This window comes from Molothrus ater, chromosome 16, assembly GCF_012460135.2.
Source record: "Molothrus ater isolate BHLD 08-10-18 breed brown headed cowbird chromosome 16, BPBGC_Mater_1.1, whole genome shotgun sequence".
Lineage (NCBI taxonomy): Eukaryota > Metazoa > Chordata > Aves > Passeriformes > Icteridae > Molothrus > Molothrus ater.
In genome coordinates this window covers 670,013-687,894 of record NC_050493.2, presented here as the reverse complement: position 1 = coordinate 687,894, position 17,882 = coordinate 670,013, and the positions used below count along the sequence as shown (strand labels likewise).

Here is a 17,882-nt window from a genome sequence, read left to right as displayed (position 1 = left end):
ATGTCGGCTTCCTTTGCCTTGAGAGCAAACTGCAGCTGAAGGGGAAGGGTGGAGGGGATGGGAACGCTGAAATGGCGCCAGCTCCTCTTTAACTGTTTTCAGGCTGTGCATTTCTCTGCCTCCTGCAGTTCGTTCCCTTGCTCTGATGATATGAAAATCCTAATTAAAAAGTGAATGGGGATGTGCGCCAGGCTGGCAGGGTGCAGGTGGTGGCTGCTGTATCTGGGGCTCAGTGCCCAGGAGGGCATGTTTGCTGAGTGGTGAAAGTGTAACTGCACAGCCCCAGCCCTGGCCGCTGCCTGAGCGTGGGCCCGCGGTTTGCCCTTGAGGAGCTGCTTCCATGATTCCTGGTTTCTAATGCCGTGTGTGAGCAGAGTGCTGCAGAGCCATGCAGACCCACACAGGGCAGGACAGCAGTGCCAGCGTGAGGAGGGAGCATCGCGGGGCACGAGCTGGTTCCTCCCTGCACACGCTGCCCAGAGTGCCCCTTCCCAGCCAGGAGCACAGGGCGTCCTGGGGCAGGGGTCCCATAAGGAAGAGAAGCACTGACACATACAGATGGGGGCTGAGGATTTATCTACCCTTCAGGCTGGAAGCAGCTCCCAAGCCAGGTGGTTATGAACATCATTTTAAGCACAGAGGTGTTTTGCTGTCTCTTTGCTGGTAGAATCAGAATTTGGGTCCTTGGCAAAGAAGTCCAGAGGTCCAAGCCTCAGAGAGCACCAAGGTACAAAGAACAAACCAAAGAACTGTGGTAAGCAGGAGAGAAGGTCCTCCAGAACCCCAAATAACTCTATGCTCAGCACATATTAAGGCTAAGACCAGGAGTGGTTAACACCTGAGTGCTGCTTCCAGCCAGCACCCACTACCACTGCTTTGGATGATGGGCTTCTGCATGGGTGAAGCTCAACCTGCCGCTTCTTCTAGAAAAAAACATTCCTCCTGTTTGAAGATTCCGGAATTTCGCTAGTCCTTCTAGGAATTCACCAGTGCGAATTTCGTACGCGTCAGAACCCAGCTGAGCAAAGTGCTGCTTGTGAGGGTGAGAGGTAAGATCATGAGGTGGTGCAAGGAGGAGCTGATGGGGTAGGTGGTGGAGGCTGTGCTGACAGTGCAGACCCAGCTGCAGCACTTACATGCAGACAGAAAGGCACTGCTGCAGCGGTCTAGTTGCTAGGAGCACGTGCATGAATAACACCAGAGAACAATCTAAAATAATAAAGCAAGCTGCAGACCTCGACTATGAATTTTATTGACAGTGGCACAATACAGTTAACAAACTGACATAACAGGAGTACATAATGAATTCATCAGCCTTCCCAACTGAGGACAGACTTAACAGCAGCCCTCCTACACCACGTGTAGTGCCTCCAAAGAGACATGAAACAGGGCTGCTGTGAATGGAACAGTGAGAGAGAGCTGAGTCACACTTCAGGAAATAATGGCTTTCAGTTACACACAATTACATGACAGTCCAAACTTTTTCATATGAAGAAAAATAAACAAGACCAAATTAACTTACAAGTTGTTACGAGACACTGAGGAACTGATTTCAAACTGCCGCTTTACGGCTGTGCCTGTTCAGCTCGCAGCACTGCACTCTGCATTTCTGAGCCCCTAAGGACAAAAATACACTCACTGGCTACTCTGCATTGTCATAAACCTTGCCTCTCATACTGTAGGATCTTCTTCAGCTGGAAATCACTGTACTTCACTCATGCTGGCAGAAGGACAGTGGATGCTGCAGCAGATTTCCAGGGACAATGGCTCCTGCGCCCAGGGCACCCGTTTGTCTCACGGAGGAATCAAACAGCATTTCTTTTCTCACCAGCATTGGTAAGAACGTTAAAGGCCAAGAACTGGGCTGGAAAATGCTGGTGCCAATGTGCAGCTGGGGTCAGGAGAGAGCAAGAACTTCCCCATGGCAACAAAACCTTGATGGGAGTGCTTGTCAGCTGCAGAAGCATTTACTGGGAATTCCTGTCCACTCTCGGTTTTTTGTGTTCCTGACATTACTGCTCTCTATTCCAATCCATTATCAGTCCTTTGACTGATTTGATGTTACTAATTCCTGTGATATTGTTACTGAAGCCTAGTCCAGTAACAGAGCATGGCTCACGTACTCCTCACTCTTCATTTCCTGTATTTGAAGTATCTCTGTGTGTTTTGGATTAAGCTCCATGTTCACATATATCAATCTCTCACCAAGTTTGCCAGTGCTGGGGACTCTTCTATTTCCTCCCTCGAGCCAACAGGGTCAGTGGAAGGTTTAGAGAAACGTCTGTGTTTTGTTATTTGGACATTAACTCCTTTTATCTGCCAGTCATTGATGCCCCAAGCTCAGCATGGAGCTGGCACAGCAGCAGCAGAAGCCTGGAGGAGCTGCCCATTTCTACACGGGAAAACACGCGTGGAAATGGATGTTCTGTCCATCTGTGCCTTGTCCTGCATCACCTGGGGAATCACTGTGTTCTGCTGAGCGTGCTTGATGAGACAGTGCCTGGAATTCCTGTGTGTCACTGGGATAAATAAAGGCTGCATTGATGTGTGGGACCTCATTGCTCCCCACCCTCCCCAGCCAGGAGGGTGTAGTGAGGTGGGGTTCATCTCCTCTACCATGCTGCAGAGGGAGGACAAGAGGACACGGCCTTAAGCTGAGACACGCGAGGCTCAGATTAGACATTAGAAATTGGTTTTTCACTTTTCAGGTGGTCAGGCTTTGGAAGGGGCTGCCCAGGGAGGAGGTGGAGTCCCGATCCCTGGGAGTGTTTGAGAGGTGTCTGATCTGCACTGGGTGATGTCGTTTGGGGTTTAGGGGTTATGGTGGCAGTGCTGCTGGAAGGCTGTGGTGGATGACCATAAAGGTCTCTTCCAGCCTTGATCACAGAATCTCCCGAGCAGGAAGGGACCGGCAGGGATCACGCAGTCCGACTCCAGGCTGTGCAGAGGACACCCCAACAACCCCAGCCTGGGCATCCCTGGCAGCGCTGTCCAAAGGCTCCTGGAGCTCCGGCAGCCTCGGGGCCGTGCCCATCCCTGGGGAGCCTGGGCAGCGCCAGCACCCTCGGGGGGAGAACCTTGCCCTGAAATCCATCCCAAATCCATCCATCCAATCCATCCCCGGCACAGCCGAACTGATGATTCCGTGACTCCGTGACCCGGACGGGGCTCGGCCCGAGGCTCCCGTGCTCCCAGCCCCGAGGAGCGGCCCGGGATGGGCTCGGGATCCCGCTCCCGTCCCATTCCCCCGTTCCCGGCCCCGTTCCTGTCCCGTTCCCGTCCCGTTCCCCCGTTCCCGGCCCCTCTCCCCCGGCCCCGCTCCCCCCGTTCCCGCTCCCCCGTTCCCGGCCCCGTTCCCCCGCTCCCGTTCCCGGCCCCGTTCCTGTCCCGTTCCCGGCCCCGTTCCTGTCCCGTTCCCGGCCCCGTTCCCCCGCTCCCGTTCCCGGCCCCGTTCCCCCGTTCCCGGCCCCTCTCCCCCGGCCCCGTTCCCCCCGTGCCGGCCCCGCTCCCCCCGTTCCCGCTCCCCCGTTCCCGGCCCCGCTCCCCCCGTGCGGGCGCCCCGGAAGCGCGGCCGGGGCGGGTTCGCTTCCTGCGCGCGGGGCGGGCGGGCGGCGGCGGCAGGAAATGGCGGCGGAGCTGCGGCTGCAGCTGCCGGGCCCTCCCGCTCCGCAGCGCCAGGCTCAGCCCGCCTAGAGCCGGCGGCCGCGCCGGGCCCGCGCCGCAGCCTCCGGGACGGACTCCGAGCACTTTACATACATGAGGTACCGGGGCGGGCGGCGCCGGGCCGGGCGGGGAAGGGCCGGGCGGCGCGGCAGCCCCGCGGAGCCGCGGCGGACGGGATCGGGCTCCCGCGGCAGCGCCGCCGGCGGAGGGGCCGCCCGGAGGGGCCGCGGCGCCCGCCCGGAGCGGTGTGTGCCGGTCCGCCCGCCCGGGCCGAGCCGTGCCCGAGCCGTGCCCTCCCCGGCTCGGAGTTGGCTCTGCGGGGCCGGCAGCGCCCGGGGCCGCCGGTGCGGCACGGAGCGGCACGGAGCGAACCGGTGCCGCTCGGAGCGTCCCGGTGCCGCGCTCGGAGCGCGCTGGCGGCTGAAGTGATGCAGCAGAATCGTTTTCCTTAAAGTCCTTGAGACGGCGGAGCGCGGGGAGGGCGCGCGGGGATGGGTGCGGGGCGCCGGGATGCGGATGGGCTCCGGTGGCCGGTGCGGGCACGGGGATGCTGCGGGGACACCGGCGCTGCACGCGCTGGCACGGGCAGGGCTCGCCCGCCCGGGGGACGCCGCCGCCCGTCCCCGGCGATCCCTGCTCTCGCCATCCCTCCTGACCGACCGCACCTGGAGCTCTCTGTGCATCCTGACCCGCGCCGGTTTTATTTTCCTGCTGCATTGCTGTTGACATGGAAACCAACACCACTTTCTGTTGCAGAGAATTGGAAGCTAAAGCTACCAAAGAAGTCGAAAGAAAACTAAGCAGGTAAGAGACTCATTTAAATTCCCTCCCACTATTTAGATGGAAAGGTGGCCTAGGGCTAGGAGTAGTTGTGGGCTTTATCGGGAGCTTTAATCTCTTGTTAATTGTAAGGATAAAAAAAAATCTGAATTTGAAAACGCTGTCTATTGCATGGGGAAATAGCGTTTGAAAACGCTGTCTATTGCAAGCTTAGTTAATTCTGTAAACACCTTTTTAGCTGTTTTTTTTTTGTTTGTTTGTTTAACTACTTCAGATGTTTAGTACAGTTTATTTAATAGGGGAGGTTTTTGAAGAGAAAAATAACTTTTCTGCACTAAGTTGTAGTACCTAACAATAACTGAAAAATGAATGAAGGGTTTGGGGTTCTTTTATACACTTCAGCCAAATATTGTTTGGAGGAAAGGCAGTTGTGGCAAGAACTGGAATAAACTCTATGTTGCCATATAACTACTGGCTCTGCCTCTTTTGCCATGAAGAGTTAGCTGGTGAATTTCCTGTTTACGTGTAGTTTTTAGAACGAGAGCTTAACAGAATGGGCTGGGGAGTTAACTCCTTAACTCGGGAGTTCAGGGTCACGGTGAAGGAAGAATTCTGTGCCTTAAGGTGTATCACTTTTGTGTTTAAGTAATTGTTTCTTCTGCACTGTTTGGTTTTGGTCAGGTAACTTTCTCACATGTATCCGCTCTAGGGGTTACATTCTTTGTTTTCAACTTCTGTCCTGCTTCCTTTTTGGGTTCTTTTTCAGTTAGACCTTTAAAGGCCTTTTGCTAGTGATCCGTTAAGGGATTTCCACTGGGGCCATTTGAGATGTGCCTGAGCCCTGAGTGTAGCAGATAGAATCTCAGGTTTGGTGCCCTGCTTTTTTCCTTCTCTCCTGTGCCCGAGCAGTCTCCAGCTTCCAGGGTGAGCTGTGACTGGACTGTGAACACTGAAAACTGCTTTGCTTCCCCCTGCTCTCAGTGCGGGTCTTCCTTTTGTTTTTTAATTTTGGTGATACGCTGAAGCGTGAATGATTTTCCCCACGTTGTTGTTGAAATGCAGGGAGTAGCTGGGGTGCCTGGGAGCCCCTGAGGTGCCTTTGGCACCTTGCTGTTAACCCACCAGCGTTCAGGGACTCGCTGCAGTCGCCCTGCCAGAAGTGACTTCAGAACTGTGTTATTCAGAGTGACAGAGTGCTGAGTTTAGGGCACTCCTTGGTGCCAGTCGTAGTAAGTCAGGAGATCTTCACATTTTTATGACCTTAGCAGAGATCTTGTCACGCTGGCAGGCAGTGCCGAGAGTGAGAGGAAGTGAAAGAAAACTACAGCACTGCCAAAAATCGGTGCTTGGAGGGTAAATTCTGCTATGGACCGGGCCCCCGTGTCTCTCACACAGAGGAGTGCGTTTTATTCATTTAAAAGATTCAGAACTGGTTTGAAGTTCACATTAATGCCCTGGCTGGTTTATGTTTAGCCAGGGAGCTCTCGTTGTGTGAGCACACAGCTGATAAACCACGGCATGCCTGCGCTGGATAGACCTGATTCATTGTTTTACTGGGTAGAGCTCAGCAGATAGCCCTCGTTCTTCCTCCAGTGTCATTATTTACTGGCTTATTAAATTTGCAGTGACCTAGTCGAACTGTAAAAGAGCAAATATCCTTTCCTGGCAAGGTACATAGACCTGTGCTGGAGTTTATGTTAATCTCAGATTTCACAGTGTGGATGTAGACTGTGAACTCCACGGGATGTTGGCTTTGTTTTGTGTTCTGAAGTCACTTCTGGAGTTTATGCTTATAAATTAATGGGTAGCAAGTACACTTTTTAATCTTGCTGGGAATATTGGCCCAGACTGTGGGTTTGTGATAGGAAAAGTGTTACAGCCTTCAGTGCAGCTTGCTTATCCCGTTGGAGTGATTCCTGTTTCACACTCGGGATTAGCATTTGGCTTGTCTGGCCTTTTGGAAAAGAATCCTCACTTGGTCTGTGTTCTCTCTGAAATTCATACATGCCTAGTGCTGTGCAGATACTCCTGGTCTCAAAAATGGGCTTAGTGCCTGACTCGTGACAGTGATTGAAATAAATCCATCCACACGCTGTTGTGGCATCATGTTACAAATTAAATGTCACCTGATCAGCCACAGCAAGAGCTGTCTGCTCTGTTAACTGGGGAAATCTAAGAGTTAAATTTGCTTAAAATCAGGACTGCTACAAATCACCATTTAGTTCTTCTGATTTAAGGAATAACTTTTCAATTCTGTTTGGTAAACAGGGATTTCCTGCCTCATTTATGTGGAACTGAGAGAAGGTAAATATCTGAAATACATTGACAATCATGTTCCCAAACCCAGGGCTTTGACTGTTGCTCCACAAGCATGCAAACCATAGGGAAGAGTCTCCATTGCTTCCATTCACCTGTGATTCTGCCCACCTTGGTTGCAGACTGGCCATGTGTTGGGAGAGCAAGCTTCTCACCTCTAGCTTCCATCCATGTGCGCTGTGAAGTTATTACTGTACAACTGATTTTTATGCTTTTATGTAATAATAACTGCCCTATTTCTGTGATATTTTTCTTATCTGCTGCAGGGAAAACATAGAGACATAGAAACCAGGGAGAAATGTAGTTGTTTCTGTTGATGTGTAAGCATTTGATTTTCTGTTGGGTTTCTGGGGGCGGGTCCTTTTTCCTGATAAACTTCATATGGAGAGATATCTGCTGTGCAATGGGAAGAGTTCATTGCAGAGAAAACATTTCTGCTCATGCTTTCAGGATCTTTACAGACACTTGGGTAAATGACACATCCCTTTCTGTCCCACAGACGCCTTTGAGGCTGTGCAGGGCTGCCAGGTGTCCCTGTGGGGTCCTTTTGGTGTTCCAGGGTTGCAGCAGCCCCTGTGCAGGCAGTGCTGCCTCTGCAGCAGCAGCAGCAGCATTGCAGCAGCCTGGAGAGGGGCAGGTTGGTGCTGGGCTCGAGCAGCTGATTGTGGAGGAACAGTTTAATCTGCCTTCCTGGTTCCTCATTTGTTACAGGAAGATAGGGATTGTTTATGGCTGCTGCTGGAGTCCTGTGTAGATGCATGATAAACTTCTTGGGAAAGAGATCTGTCTTCTGTCTGCTTGTGTAGCAGCAAACATCTTGGGTGAAACTCAAGGGCAAAACCAACACCAATATTGCAGAATTTTGGTCCATTTGTAGTCGCTGTATTTGGGAGCATCATTCTGATGAGGCAGTTTCTGTGTGAGGGAAATGGGAAAGCTGAGTGCATGCCAGGTGACTGGCATGGCAGACGTGGTAGGGAGGTAGGATTCTGTCGCTTCACTTTTAGGGTGGAAAGTTAAAGACCTGAGGTATCTAAAAAGCAAAAAAGAAAGTAGCTGATACGCATTTTCTAATTAATTATTCATCGAAGTATTTTTTTCCAGTTTTTAGCTTGGCAGCACCTCTCTTCTCTGTTAATAGCTGGAAAGAACACACACACACACACACACACACACACAGACACACACAGACGTCTGGAAATGAGTGGGTTTGTTTTGTTCTCACTGCCTGAGGCTCTCAGTGCTCCCAGGAACACGCTGGGTGGCTTCAGGTGCCAGAGCTTTTCCATGGCAGGCGCTGGCAGGGTTTGTTGGGATTATTTTGTTGACTTCAAAGCACTCGTGTCTATTGCATAAAGTCCAAGTGCTCCTTTGGTGTACTGTGCTGTTTTGTGGATGGCATTGATAAAGGATTGTAGGATCCCATTTTAATCAAAATACACGTTTTATAGTTGATTTTTGTAGAATGCTGATGAGTAGGAGAGCTAGCTGTTGGTTTTTACAGAACCTGAGAAATCACGTTCATTGGCAGTTTTAGGTAATTGTGTCTTTTCAAAAAATGGAGACACGAGGGAACTTGTAGGTCAGAATACAGAAGATTGATCAGTCTCAGGAGCATTTGAAAGTCTGTGTAGAAGATCAGCTGTAGGTTGCACACACGGTGCTGTCTTTGCAGAGCTGTTAAAGGTCTTTCAATCCCTGATGCTTACCTGTAGCTACCTGGCAGTGCTCCACCTGTAGCACTGCAAGTTAATTTATAACTAGAAGAAGAGAAAATGGTAGAAAGGATTTTTTTTTTTTAATTAATATGCACATCAGTGGAAATTTTACACTGGTTTCAGAAGCTGCTGTGTATAATCACTTCTAATCATTACTTGTGTGTTTGCTCCATACCTCTGTTCATCCCTCCAGTGATGGGAGCTCACAGCTCTTGCAACCATCATTTCCTCCGTGTGGGGATAGTATTTTGATTTTATTGTGGCACTTTGATAAATTGTAACAGCAAAGATAGCAGAGCTGCACAAACATTAATTACTTCATCTCCACCTGTCTGCCAGGGGAAATATGGGTGAACTTGATTTTGCTCTTCTGCAACACAAGAATAAAGGTTAACCATGTCTGTTTCAGCCCAGGTATTTTTACAATGCTAAGCTGAAGCCTTAGAAATTAAAGATTAATAGTTGTCTTTTTTCAAGAAGTAAAGTAATAAGTGAAGCACGTTTTGATACAAAGATTACCTGAAATGTTTGCAGTTAGAGCATGACAGCTTTTTCTACTTCAGAAGCCAAATAACAAATCAAGCCATACAAAAATAAAATGCCTTGTGCTGTCTTGATAACCTGTCTTAGAAGACTAAAAAGTTGGTTTTGTTTCTTCTGGGTTTTTTAATAGCTTAATTGAGGAAAGCATTTTTGTAGTTTGTTGGGTTTTTTTCCCCTGTATACAAAGAGGAATTGTGCTGGGGTACACAATTGGAACAAAAATTTTCTGTTAAATAAATAACGGTAAATATTTATCTGACCCTCGCTCTGCTTAAATTTATGCAGATAACAGCAGCTTCTCTTTGCCCATCTTCAGAGCCATTAAATGTGCAGTCTCTCCTGAGATCAAGATCCATTTTCATTTTGCCTCACTTGAAAATAAAGCACCTTTCAAGTTAAGCTGTTGAAACCGGAGGCCTTTGTTCTGTCTCCAGTGTGGATTTCCTATTGCCGGGGTGTTTTATTTTCACTTGATCTAAATTGAAAAATATGGTTTGCATTTCTGCTAAGGCCGTTTAACCTTGAGCGAGCTAATCCCGTTACCCAGGAGGAGAAGGACGTTGCCTGTGCGTGTGCTCTGGTGGAGGCTGGATGTGGGATGGGGAATCACAGAGCTGTTTATAAATTCACCTTATCCATTGGAATGCTCTGTCCCTGCTTTTCCTGGGCCAGCTGACGAGCAGCGTGCTGCTGCTGCTTTGGCCACACAAGGTCCGTGGATTAAAGCTGCCAGGTGTGGGGGAAAGCCCAGCAAAGGAACCTGTGGATTTTGGTCACCCAAGGTCCATGGATTAAAGCTGCCAGGTGTGGGGGAAAGCCCAGCAAAGGAACCTGTGGATTTTGGTCACCCAAGGTCCATGGATTAAAGCTGCCAGGGGAAAGCCCAGCAAAGGAACCTGTTCATTTTCTGGCTCTGTGTGCTTTCCACAAGCCCAGATTGCTGTGGTGGTTCCCGTGGAGCTGCTGCTGGTGTGTCTGCAGGAGCAGGGAGCTGCGAGTCCAGGGGATAAATGGGAAATGCCACGTTCCACTTCTGCTCCTCAAGGAGCAGTGTCAGGATGGAGCTTGTTATGTGTTCCAGCAGAGGCTGTGCCAGAGGCATCAATGCCATCCCTTGCTGGCTGGTGAGAGGGCCCTGCATTTGTGTGCTGGGAAGAATGAAGGAGGCTCATGCTTCCAGCTCCAGAAATGGAAATTCTGGTGTCCTGCGTGAGACTCTGATGACTTAGGAGGCAAATGTGAATTTTTGTCTCAGGTTTAAGTTTGTGTATGAGGATGGTGAATAGGCCTGTCTTACTTCAAGGGTTAAGTTTTCAGGTAAGGGCAGGGACAGGAAAGGCTTTGCTGTTGCTGCTTGGTTGTACCAGTTGGGTTAGTTTTGCTCTGAGATTTGATGTTATAGTGGTAATTAATACTCTTAAAAACTCATAATGAATTATAGGTGGATGGTTTTTGTCTAGGGAATGCCTAGAGTTCTGATCCTAATTGTAGGAGGGGTTTATGTCTCCTAAGTCTGCTTTGTAATCTAAAATCTGTTTGTCTTGAAAAGATAAAAATTGAATTAACAGTGTCAGAATTTAGGAGTTCTGTTGTTCCTATGTGACAAAAACCCAGTGATGCTGTGGTAGAATATTCCAGAGATATTGGTATGTTAGTTGTTAGCATCTGTATTCCCAAAGTGAAATGTAATTGTGTTGATTTAACTGTAGCAGGATTGATGAGGGGTTTTTTTTCCCTGTGAAAATACTACTTTGCATTCTGCTTGCTGTTGAATGTGCTACAGCTTTCTTCTAAAAGCAGAATGATTTTTCAGTTAATGCAGTTTTGGCATGTGACAGACTGAAATTTGTTACACAAAACAAGTGCTGGTGGCCTGCTCAGGTTGTTAGAGATGCTGTAAGTCAGCAGGCCCAGCCCAGCACTGGGTTCCCAGTGTTCTGCTCTGGGTGGATGGAAGGGGCTGTGCCGGAGCTGGGATCTCTAGGATCTCTTTCCTCCGCGCTGGATCCACGCCTGGTGCTGTTCTCCAGTTCAAATCGCCTGTTAAGATCTGGACAGTCCCAAATCACCCCAGCTGAGGGTCAGTATCACCAGCATCCCTGTGCTTCCAAATGCTCAGGGTGTGACGGAGGGGCAGAGCTGACTGAAGTGTCACCTTTGTAATGCACGGATGTCACTGCGGGTTAATCATTGCCTCAGATTTGCGCAGGGACGAGGGATTGCTCTAAATGGAACTGGCCAGCTGGAATTGTTTCTGCAGTTAGGTGTCTGACCTCTTAGTTGTCCATGAAATCATTTTTGAGACCTAATTGTAAATGCAAGATTGCTTTTGCAGTGAGACATCCTGGATCTTGCAGCCAGCTGATGGAGCTGTGATAAAATGCAAAATAGCCACATTGTGTTTGAGGGGTTGTGATTCCTCTGGCAGTGTGCAGGGGCTCTCAGAAATAACACTCCTGGCTAATTATTTTGCATACCTTAGGCACCAGAAGCCCTTCTTTCTTAAAAGAAGTAACTGCTGCTTGCTTTCTGTTATTAGAAAATCTAAAAAGCCAGGATTTGGTCAGTGGAAGCTGATGCCTGCACTTGCTTTGAGAGGGGCTTGAGCTGAGTTAAAAGTAGAATTAACTGGTTGTTTATCTATATAGAAAAGTAATGAAAGTTTTAGTACCTGTGGACTGTCTCGTGGTTTAATACATTCAGTTTGCATTGCTTCTGACAGACTATCAAACTATCTTATTTAAAAGTGGAGGTTTATGGGAGCTTTGGGGTTAAAACAGAGCCAGCTCAGTGTTTCCAGGCAGATACACACCATGCAGTCACTGCCCCATAGTGACATTGTTAGTTCTTTTTCTCCAAAACCCCTGTGGAAGTCTGTTTCTAAGCAGCATGAGCTGGGCAGTGCTGTTGCTGCTTAGCTTTGAGCAGAAATGCTGTGGTAATTAACGAGTGCCGTTAATTACCGTTCCGAGTTTCGGTTTCACTTTTGCCCAGTTCCGGTTTTGTTTCTTGTGAGGGAGCTCTGCAACGGCCCAGCTGTGCCAGCTGTGCCCTGTCCCTGCCCGCTGCGGGTGCTTCCTGCAGAGGGGCTGTGGGATGGGGCCGATGCACGGGGGCTGTGGCTCAGGCTGCCTGTGCACAGCTCAGTCACTCCAGGGCAGGGCAGGGCAGATCAGGCAGCATTGAATTTACTGGCTTTTCAGCCAGATTCAAGTCCAAGTCTTCATTGTGGGCTTTGGAAGAAAGAGCTCCTTACGTGTAGCTTGACACCACATCTGCACTGCAAGTCCTGTCGCTGGTGGCTTGCCCTGACAGTGACAGTCCCTGCAGAAATAGGATCCAATTAGAGGCAAAATTCCCCAGTTCCTTTATGTCACTGTGAAATAATTGTTCTAAAATGAATCTAAGTGTGTACAGATTGTATTTTGGGAGAGTTAATTACAAACTGTGTGGTTCAGGGATTTAGTGCAAGAAGAGGAAGAACAGTTGATGGAAGAAAGGAAAAAGAGAAAAGAAGACAAGAAGAAGAAGGAAGCTGCTCAAAAAAAGGTATGTGGAGCACTGAGAATAAACCCCTGTGCTTGGAGGTGGCAGTTTCATCACTAGTAAAAACAAGTGTTTTCTTATTAATTTAATGTTTGAACTTTAGCTGTGCAGTCAGTTATTTAGAGGTAACTGACACATTGAACATTGTAATTGGCTCTGTGTAGTTTCTTACAAAACTAACTTTTCATCTGGGGTGACCCTTCTATTTCCTGATGGTCAGTTGAGGCAGTCTCAGGCCTGAAGCACCTCAGTGTTAGTGTATTTACTAGGAGAATAAAAGTGCCATTTTAAGGCAGTGGCTTTCAGCTGCATCCTTATTTTAATACATCTTATTCTTCAGTATGGAAACATCCCAGGAGAGAATTTGTAGTAGGGAATAACAATTTCATAAAAAAGAAAATATTGACAGCAAAGATGTTTGGGAATGGAAACGTCACAGAAATGCTTGTAAATACTTCAGAATCCCTGTTTACTGACAAGATCCTCATCATGGCCATTGATTCTAAATATTGACCCTGAGCTCAGAGGAGCTGGTAAAGGCAGTTTTTAAGCATGTCCATTTTGGAGGAGCAGAGTGAACCTGCTCAGCAGTTCTGGTCCCAGTGCCTGATGCTGGCTGTGGCTCCAGGGCCAGGCTGGTTTGTTTTACAGCCACAGCCTTGCCAGCAAACCCTCCCAGGCCCTGATGGAGTCTGCAGGAGCCCAGCCCAGTTCCCTGTGCTCTCCTGGGCGCCTGCACCTCGGCACAGAGGGCAGCCAGGAGCCCTGGCTGTGCCCTTGCTCTCCAGGATCTCTTCAGGTGCTGTGGGTCATCAGAAACAGCAAAAAATGTTCTGAGAAGTTCTGAGTTCTCATTCTCTGTCCATGGGCCAGTGCCAGGCTGAGGAGCTGCGTCACAGCTGGGCAGGGGCAGAGTACAAACTCTCCAGAGGAAGCCCTGAGTGTGCACAGTCAAGGCATTTTATCCTGTGATAAACTTTTATTCAAATGGATCTCTCATCTTGGCCACAGTACAGGTGTAACCCATTGAATCTTGCAAATGAAAGGCTCGAAGCTTTGGCATTTGCTCTCTTACTCTTTTCCATTTCCAGGTCACTCCCCCTTCCCTGCCCTGTTCTGCAATAAAACTGGCAGCAGCTCTTTGCTTCCAGGCACAGTTTTTAACTAATTTAAAACATCTTAATTTGCAAGTTTAATTTGGTCTGTTTCATGTAGTTATCTTTCAAATTAATTTTGTCTTCTATAACATTTAAACAGCTTTTTAAACATAAGGAATAATAGGCCTGGGTTGGTTAGAGAGAGGCTTCTGAAGTAGATAATTAAATAACTTGAAACCATTCAAAAAGAGGAAAGTCAAAAGCTAATGTTGCTTTATGAAGTGGTGTGTGTATATGTGGTTTCTCTTATCTGCAAAAATCACTGACACTTCTTTTTTCTTGTTCTAGGCCATTGAACAAAAAATCAAAGGTAAGTTACTTTACTGTTAGTTCTACTCTGTGTATTATTTCTGGGGTTTTAAATACATGGAATCAAATGTTTCACCTGAAATCTCCTCCCATAAGTGACAGATGGGACCCTTGAGACTTCAGCTGCACTTTTTCAAAGTGACCATAAAAGTCTAGAAGAGTAACAGCAAAGGGCTTATCCAGGGACTGGAGTTGCTGATCTTCCTGTTTTCCATTCTTATTCACTTACAGAGCACCAGGCATAGACATAACACCTGAAGTTCCTTCCCTTGCTTGCTTTTTTCCTTCCCTTTTTGCTTCATTTGGAAAGCGCACCAACACTTCAGAATAACTGTGTGTAGGATGGATCTGTTGGAAACTTAATGTACAAATATTCTAAGTAAGTGCAGCTGGGATTGGGAGCATGTGATGGACACGTAATTCATGTGTCCAGTAATTAATATGTCCAGTTTTACTCCTGCCTATGGAGGGCTCACCCTGCAGAATGATCAGGATGCCAGTACCCAATAGCTGTAATTTCAATATTCATGGCAAGTGGGAGCACTGTGGTTTTCTGGGTGTTCGTGGGGTTTGTAGGCCTCTGCATCCCAACCAGCTTCTACAGAGGGGAAAAAAGCCTCTTTTCACTTTCTCTTGAGTTGGTGCTCCTCACCTGTCTTTGGGAAGTGCACAGTAACTGCTGAGGTGGCCATGTGCAGTGCTTGCTGAGTTTTCTGGGAACTCTGGTTTCATTTAACACTTATGGGGCAGTGGCAGATGCTGCAGTCCTGCTTAGCAGAGATGGAATTCCTGCAGGGAAATCAAAAAGTGCTGGAAGCGATGGGGCTGGGAGGCAGGGCTGGCAGAGGGCACACTGTGCTGAGAGCAGGAGGGACACAAGTGCCCGTTCCAGGGTGGGCGATGAGGGATGTGCCAGCTGGGATGTGCCGGGAGAGGCAGGCTGTGCCCTGGGGCTGTGCCCTGGGCTCTGCAGCACCACTCCCAGCTCTCAGGACACAGCCAGGGCTGGTCTGGCATTTCTGAGGGCAGCGTGTACCCGGGTGGGTGTGCTTCAATGGGAAGAGTCCCTGGCTGAGGAGGAGCCGAGGGTTTCTGGTGTGGGAGGCTGAGGGGAGGCAGCTCCTGAGGGCAGCTGTGCTGCTGGGACTGGGCCCTTTGCTGCCTGCTGGTGGGGAGGCTGAGGGGCTGCTCTGGAAACGGCATTGCTGGAGGCACAGGGAGCTGCAGGAGCCCGTGCAGCATTCCTGGAGCTGCTGGCAGCCATGGACGCTGCTCTGGGGCTGTGTGTGTGTCCCTCCAGCCTCTGAGCTGCAGCTGGTGACCAGGGGTCCCACTGAAACCCATTGGGAGTTCCAGGTTTGTCTTTGGGCACAGGACAGCAATTTAAAATAAAACAAATTAAATAAAATTGCTGGAAGACTATTCTAATTAATAAACACTCTTCATTTGGTTTTTAGCATGCCCGTTTTGAAGCAGTGCATGGAATTGTGTTTGAATACAGGCTAAGGGCTGGTTTTGCTCTGTACACTCCTGATCATAGAGCAGATTTACAGAATTATGAAAATGTCTGGGTTTGTTCTGAAGTGATAGAACATGTCTGACCAGACAGTGAGGAAGGAGAGGGGTAGAACGCTTTGCTGTATAATAAGGAGCACTTGGTGTGCCCATTTGACCCGTGTGCTTGGGCTGCACTGGCATCACAAGCAAAGGGCTAAAAATAGCATGGACCAGGAGGGCAGGAATTCTGCTTGGGAGGCTCCCCAGTGGGAATCTTCGTGTGGAATGGAAATGTCTTTCTTCTGAAGGACAGAGTAATTAAACATTTTTTTTATTATTATTGTTTTTTCTGCTTTGAGGGAAACTTAATGATGTTGGAATTATTTAAAGGGTATTTTATAAAGTTCAGCAGGAATTTAGAGTTGTCAGAGAAACAGAAACTGGCAGTGCTGTGGAAGAAAAGATATCATGAGATGCAGATACACAACTTTTTGCTACAGTTTCTATAGGAACAAAATCCAAACCTTGTGTTGCACATGGCTCTTGCCTTGTTTCACCAGTTTTGCCTCCTTGTGTTCAGGATGCAAATTAAAGTTTCATTAGTTTCCAAGTTTCCATCACGTTAATGTCTTAAATAATTTATCCTGTGCATGAGCTGAAGATAAAATACAAGAGTATAGGATCTCTAAATAATTCAGAATTATGTGCCTCTTTCAGAAAAGAAGCTGGTTAAGTGCTGGGGGTGGGAAGGGAGGGTATTTCTTGGTTTTCAGTGGAGTTTGGACAGCTCCAAACTACTGTTTTGTCTAAGGAAGAAATTGCTGTTGTAGCAGCTGAAGAAGCTCCCAGCCTTCCTGTAAAATGACAGGAACCTTCCAAGGAAGTTCGTGGAGCTGGGGCTTTTCCTGTTCAGGACTGGGAATTAAAGTAATGAGAAAGCTGCTAACAACAACGTTTCTGGTACCAGCAGCAATTTAATACCATGGTATTGCAGTCAAAAATGCACGTGTGGCATTCCTGCAGATTTCAGGGATTCTGACCCGCCTGCTTTGATCCAGCTGCTGTCATTAAGAGGAGGTTGGGACACTTCGAGGCCAGTCTATTAGTTAGTTGCTAAGTGGAAAGTTTATCTGTTTGTGCAGCAGCTGCACATCATGTGCCTTCCCAGTTCTTTTGTATCAGGTACTCTAGGAAAAATAAATATAATTCGAGTTCCTATTTGTTGAAAATGCATTGCAGAATTGTCAGTTGTGGTGTTCCTCCTCGCATGGCAGAATATGTCCTTGTGCTGTGTTTGAAGTGAGAGCTGTTGGAGACAGACAAGTCAGTCCATTATCCCAAATTTCCCAGCCCAGACCTGCAGGCAGCCCAGCGCCCTGGGCAGTACTGCTGAGCCCTGCTCTGAAGGAAAGGCTGTTCCAGGAGCAGCTTTGAGCTGGGCTCTGTGTGTGCTGCAGGGTGGGAGCCCAGAGGGGCTGGAATGCCCCTGCACACGTGGGTGTATGGATGGGGACTGTGGGAATTCAGAGGGGCTGGAATGTCCTTGCACACGTGGATGTATGGATGGTGGGAGCTCAGAGGGGCTGCAATGCCCCTGCACACGTGAGTGTATGGATGGGGACTGTGTGTGCTGCAGGGTGGGAGCTCAGAGGGGCTGGAATGCCCCTGCACACGTGAGTGTATGGATGGGTGGGAGCTCAGAGGGGCTGCAATGCCCCTGCACACGTGAGTGTATGGATGGGTGGGAGCTCAGAGGGGCTGCAATGCCCCTGCACACATGGGTGTATGGATGGGGACTGTGGGAGCCCAGAGGGGCTGGAATGCCCCTGCACACATGGGTGCATGGATGAGGACTGTGGGAATTCAGAGGGGCTGGAATGCCCCTGCACACATGGGTGCATGGATGAGGACTGTGGGAATTCAGAGGGGCTGGAATGCCCCTGCACACATGGATGTATGGATGGTGGGAGCTCAGAGGGGCTGCAATGCCCCTGCACACATGGATATATGGATGAGGTCTGTGGGAATTCAGAGGGGCTGGAATGCCCCTGCACACATGGATGTATGGATGGTGGGAATTCAGAGGGGCTGCAATGCCCCTGCACACATGGATGTACGGATGGGGACTGTGGGAGCCCAGAGGGGCTGGAATGCCCCTGCACACATGGATGTATGGATGGGGACTGTGGGAATTCAGAGGGGCTAGAATGCCCCTGCACACATGGATGTATGGATGGTGGGAGCCCAGAGGGTCTGGAATGCCCCTGCACACGTGGGTGTATGGATGAGGACTGTGGGAATTCAGAGGGGCTGCAATGCCCCTGCACACGTGGATATATGGATGGGTGGGAGC

At 49.0% G+C, this 17,882-nt stretch overlaps 1 protein-coding gene across 6 annotated transcripts in view; it reads left to right on the top strand.

The window, feature by feature from the left end:
• Positions 1 to 17,882, top strand: part of TNRC6A (trinucleotide repeat containing adaptor 6A) — a 61,037-nt gene that overhangs the window by 13,436 nt on the left and 29,719 nt on the right. For 4 of the 6 annotated variants that reach the window (XM_054516616.1, XM_054516615.1, XM_036392766.2 and 1 more), the window contains exons 1-5: positions 3,632 to 3,761; positions 4,420 to 4,467; positions 6,712 to 6,747; positions 12,479 to 12,569; positions 14,012 to 14,033. In XM_054516616.1, the coding sequence (XP_054372591.1) occupies positions 3,757 to 3,761; positions 4,420 to 4,467; positions 6,712 to 6,747; positions 12,479 to 12,569; positions 14,012 to 14,033 (202 nt within the window). In that variant the 5' untranslated portion in view covers positions 3,632 to 3,756. Of the gene's footprint in view, positions 1 to 3,631; positions 3,762 to 4,419; positions 4,468 to 6,711; positions 6,748 to 12,478; positions 12,570 to 14,011; positions 14,034 to 17,882 lie in introns of those variants that run through there. The other 2 variants (XM_036392767.2, XM_036392765.2) reach the window with 2 other exon arrangements.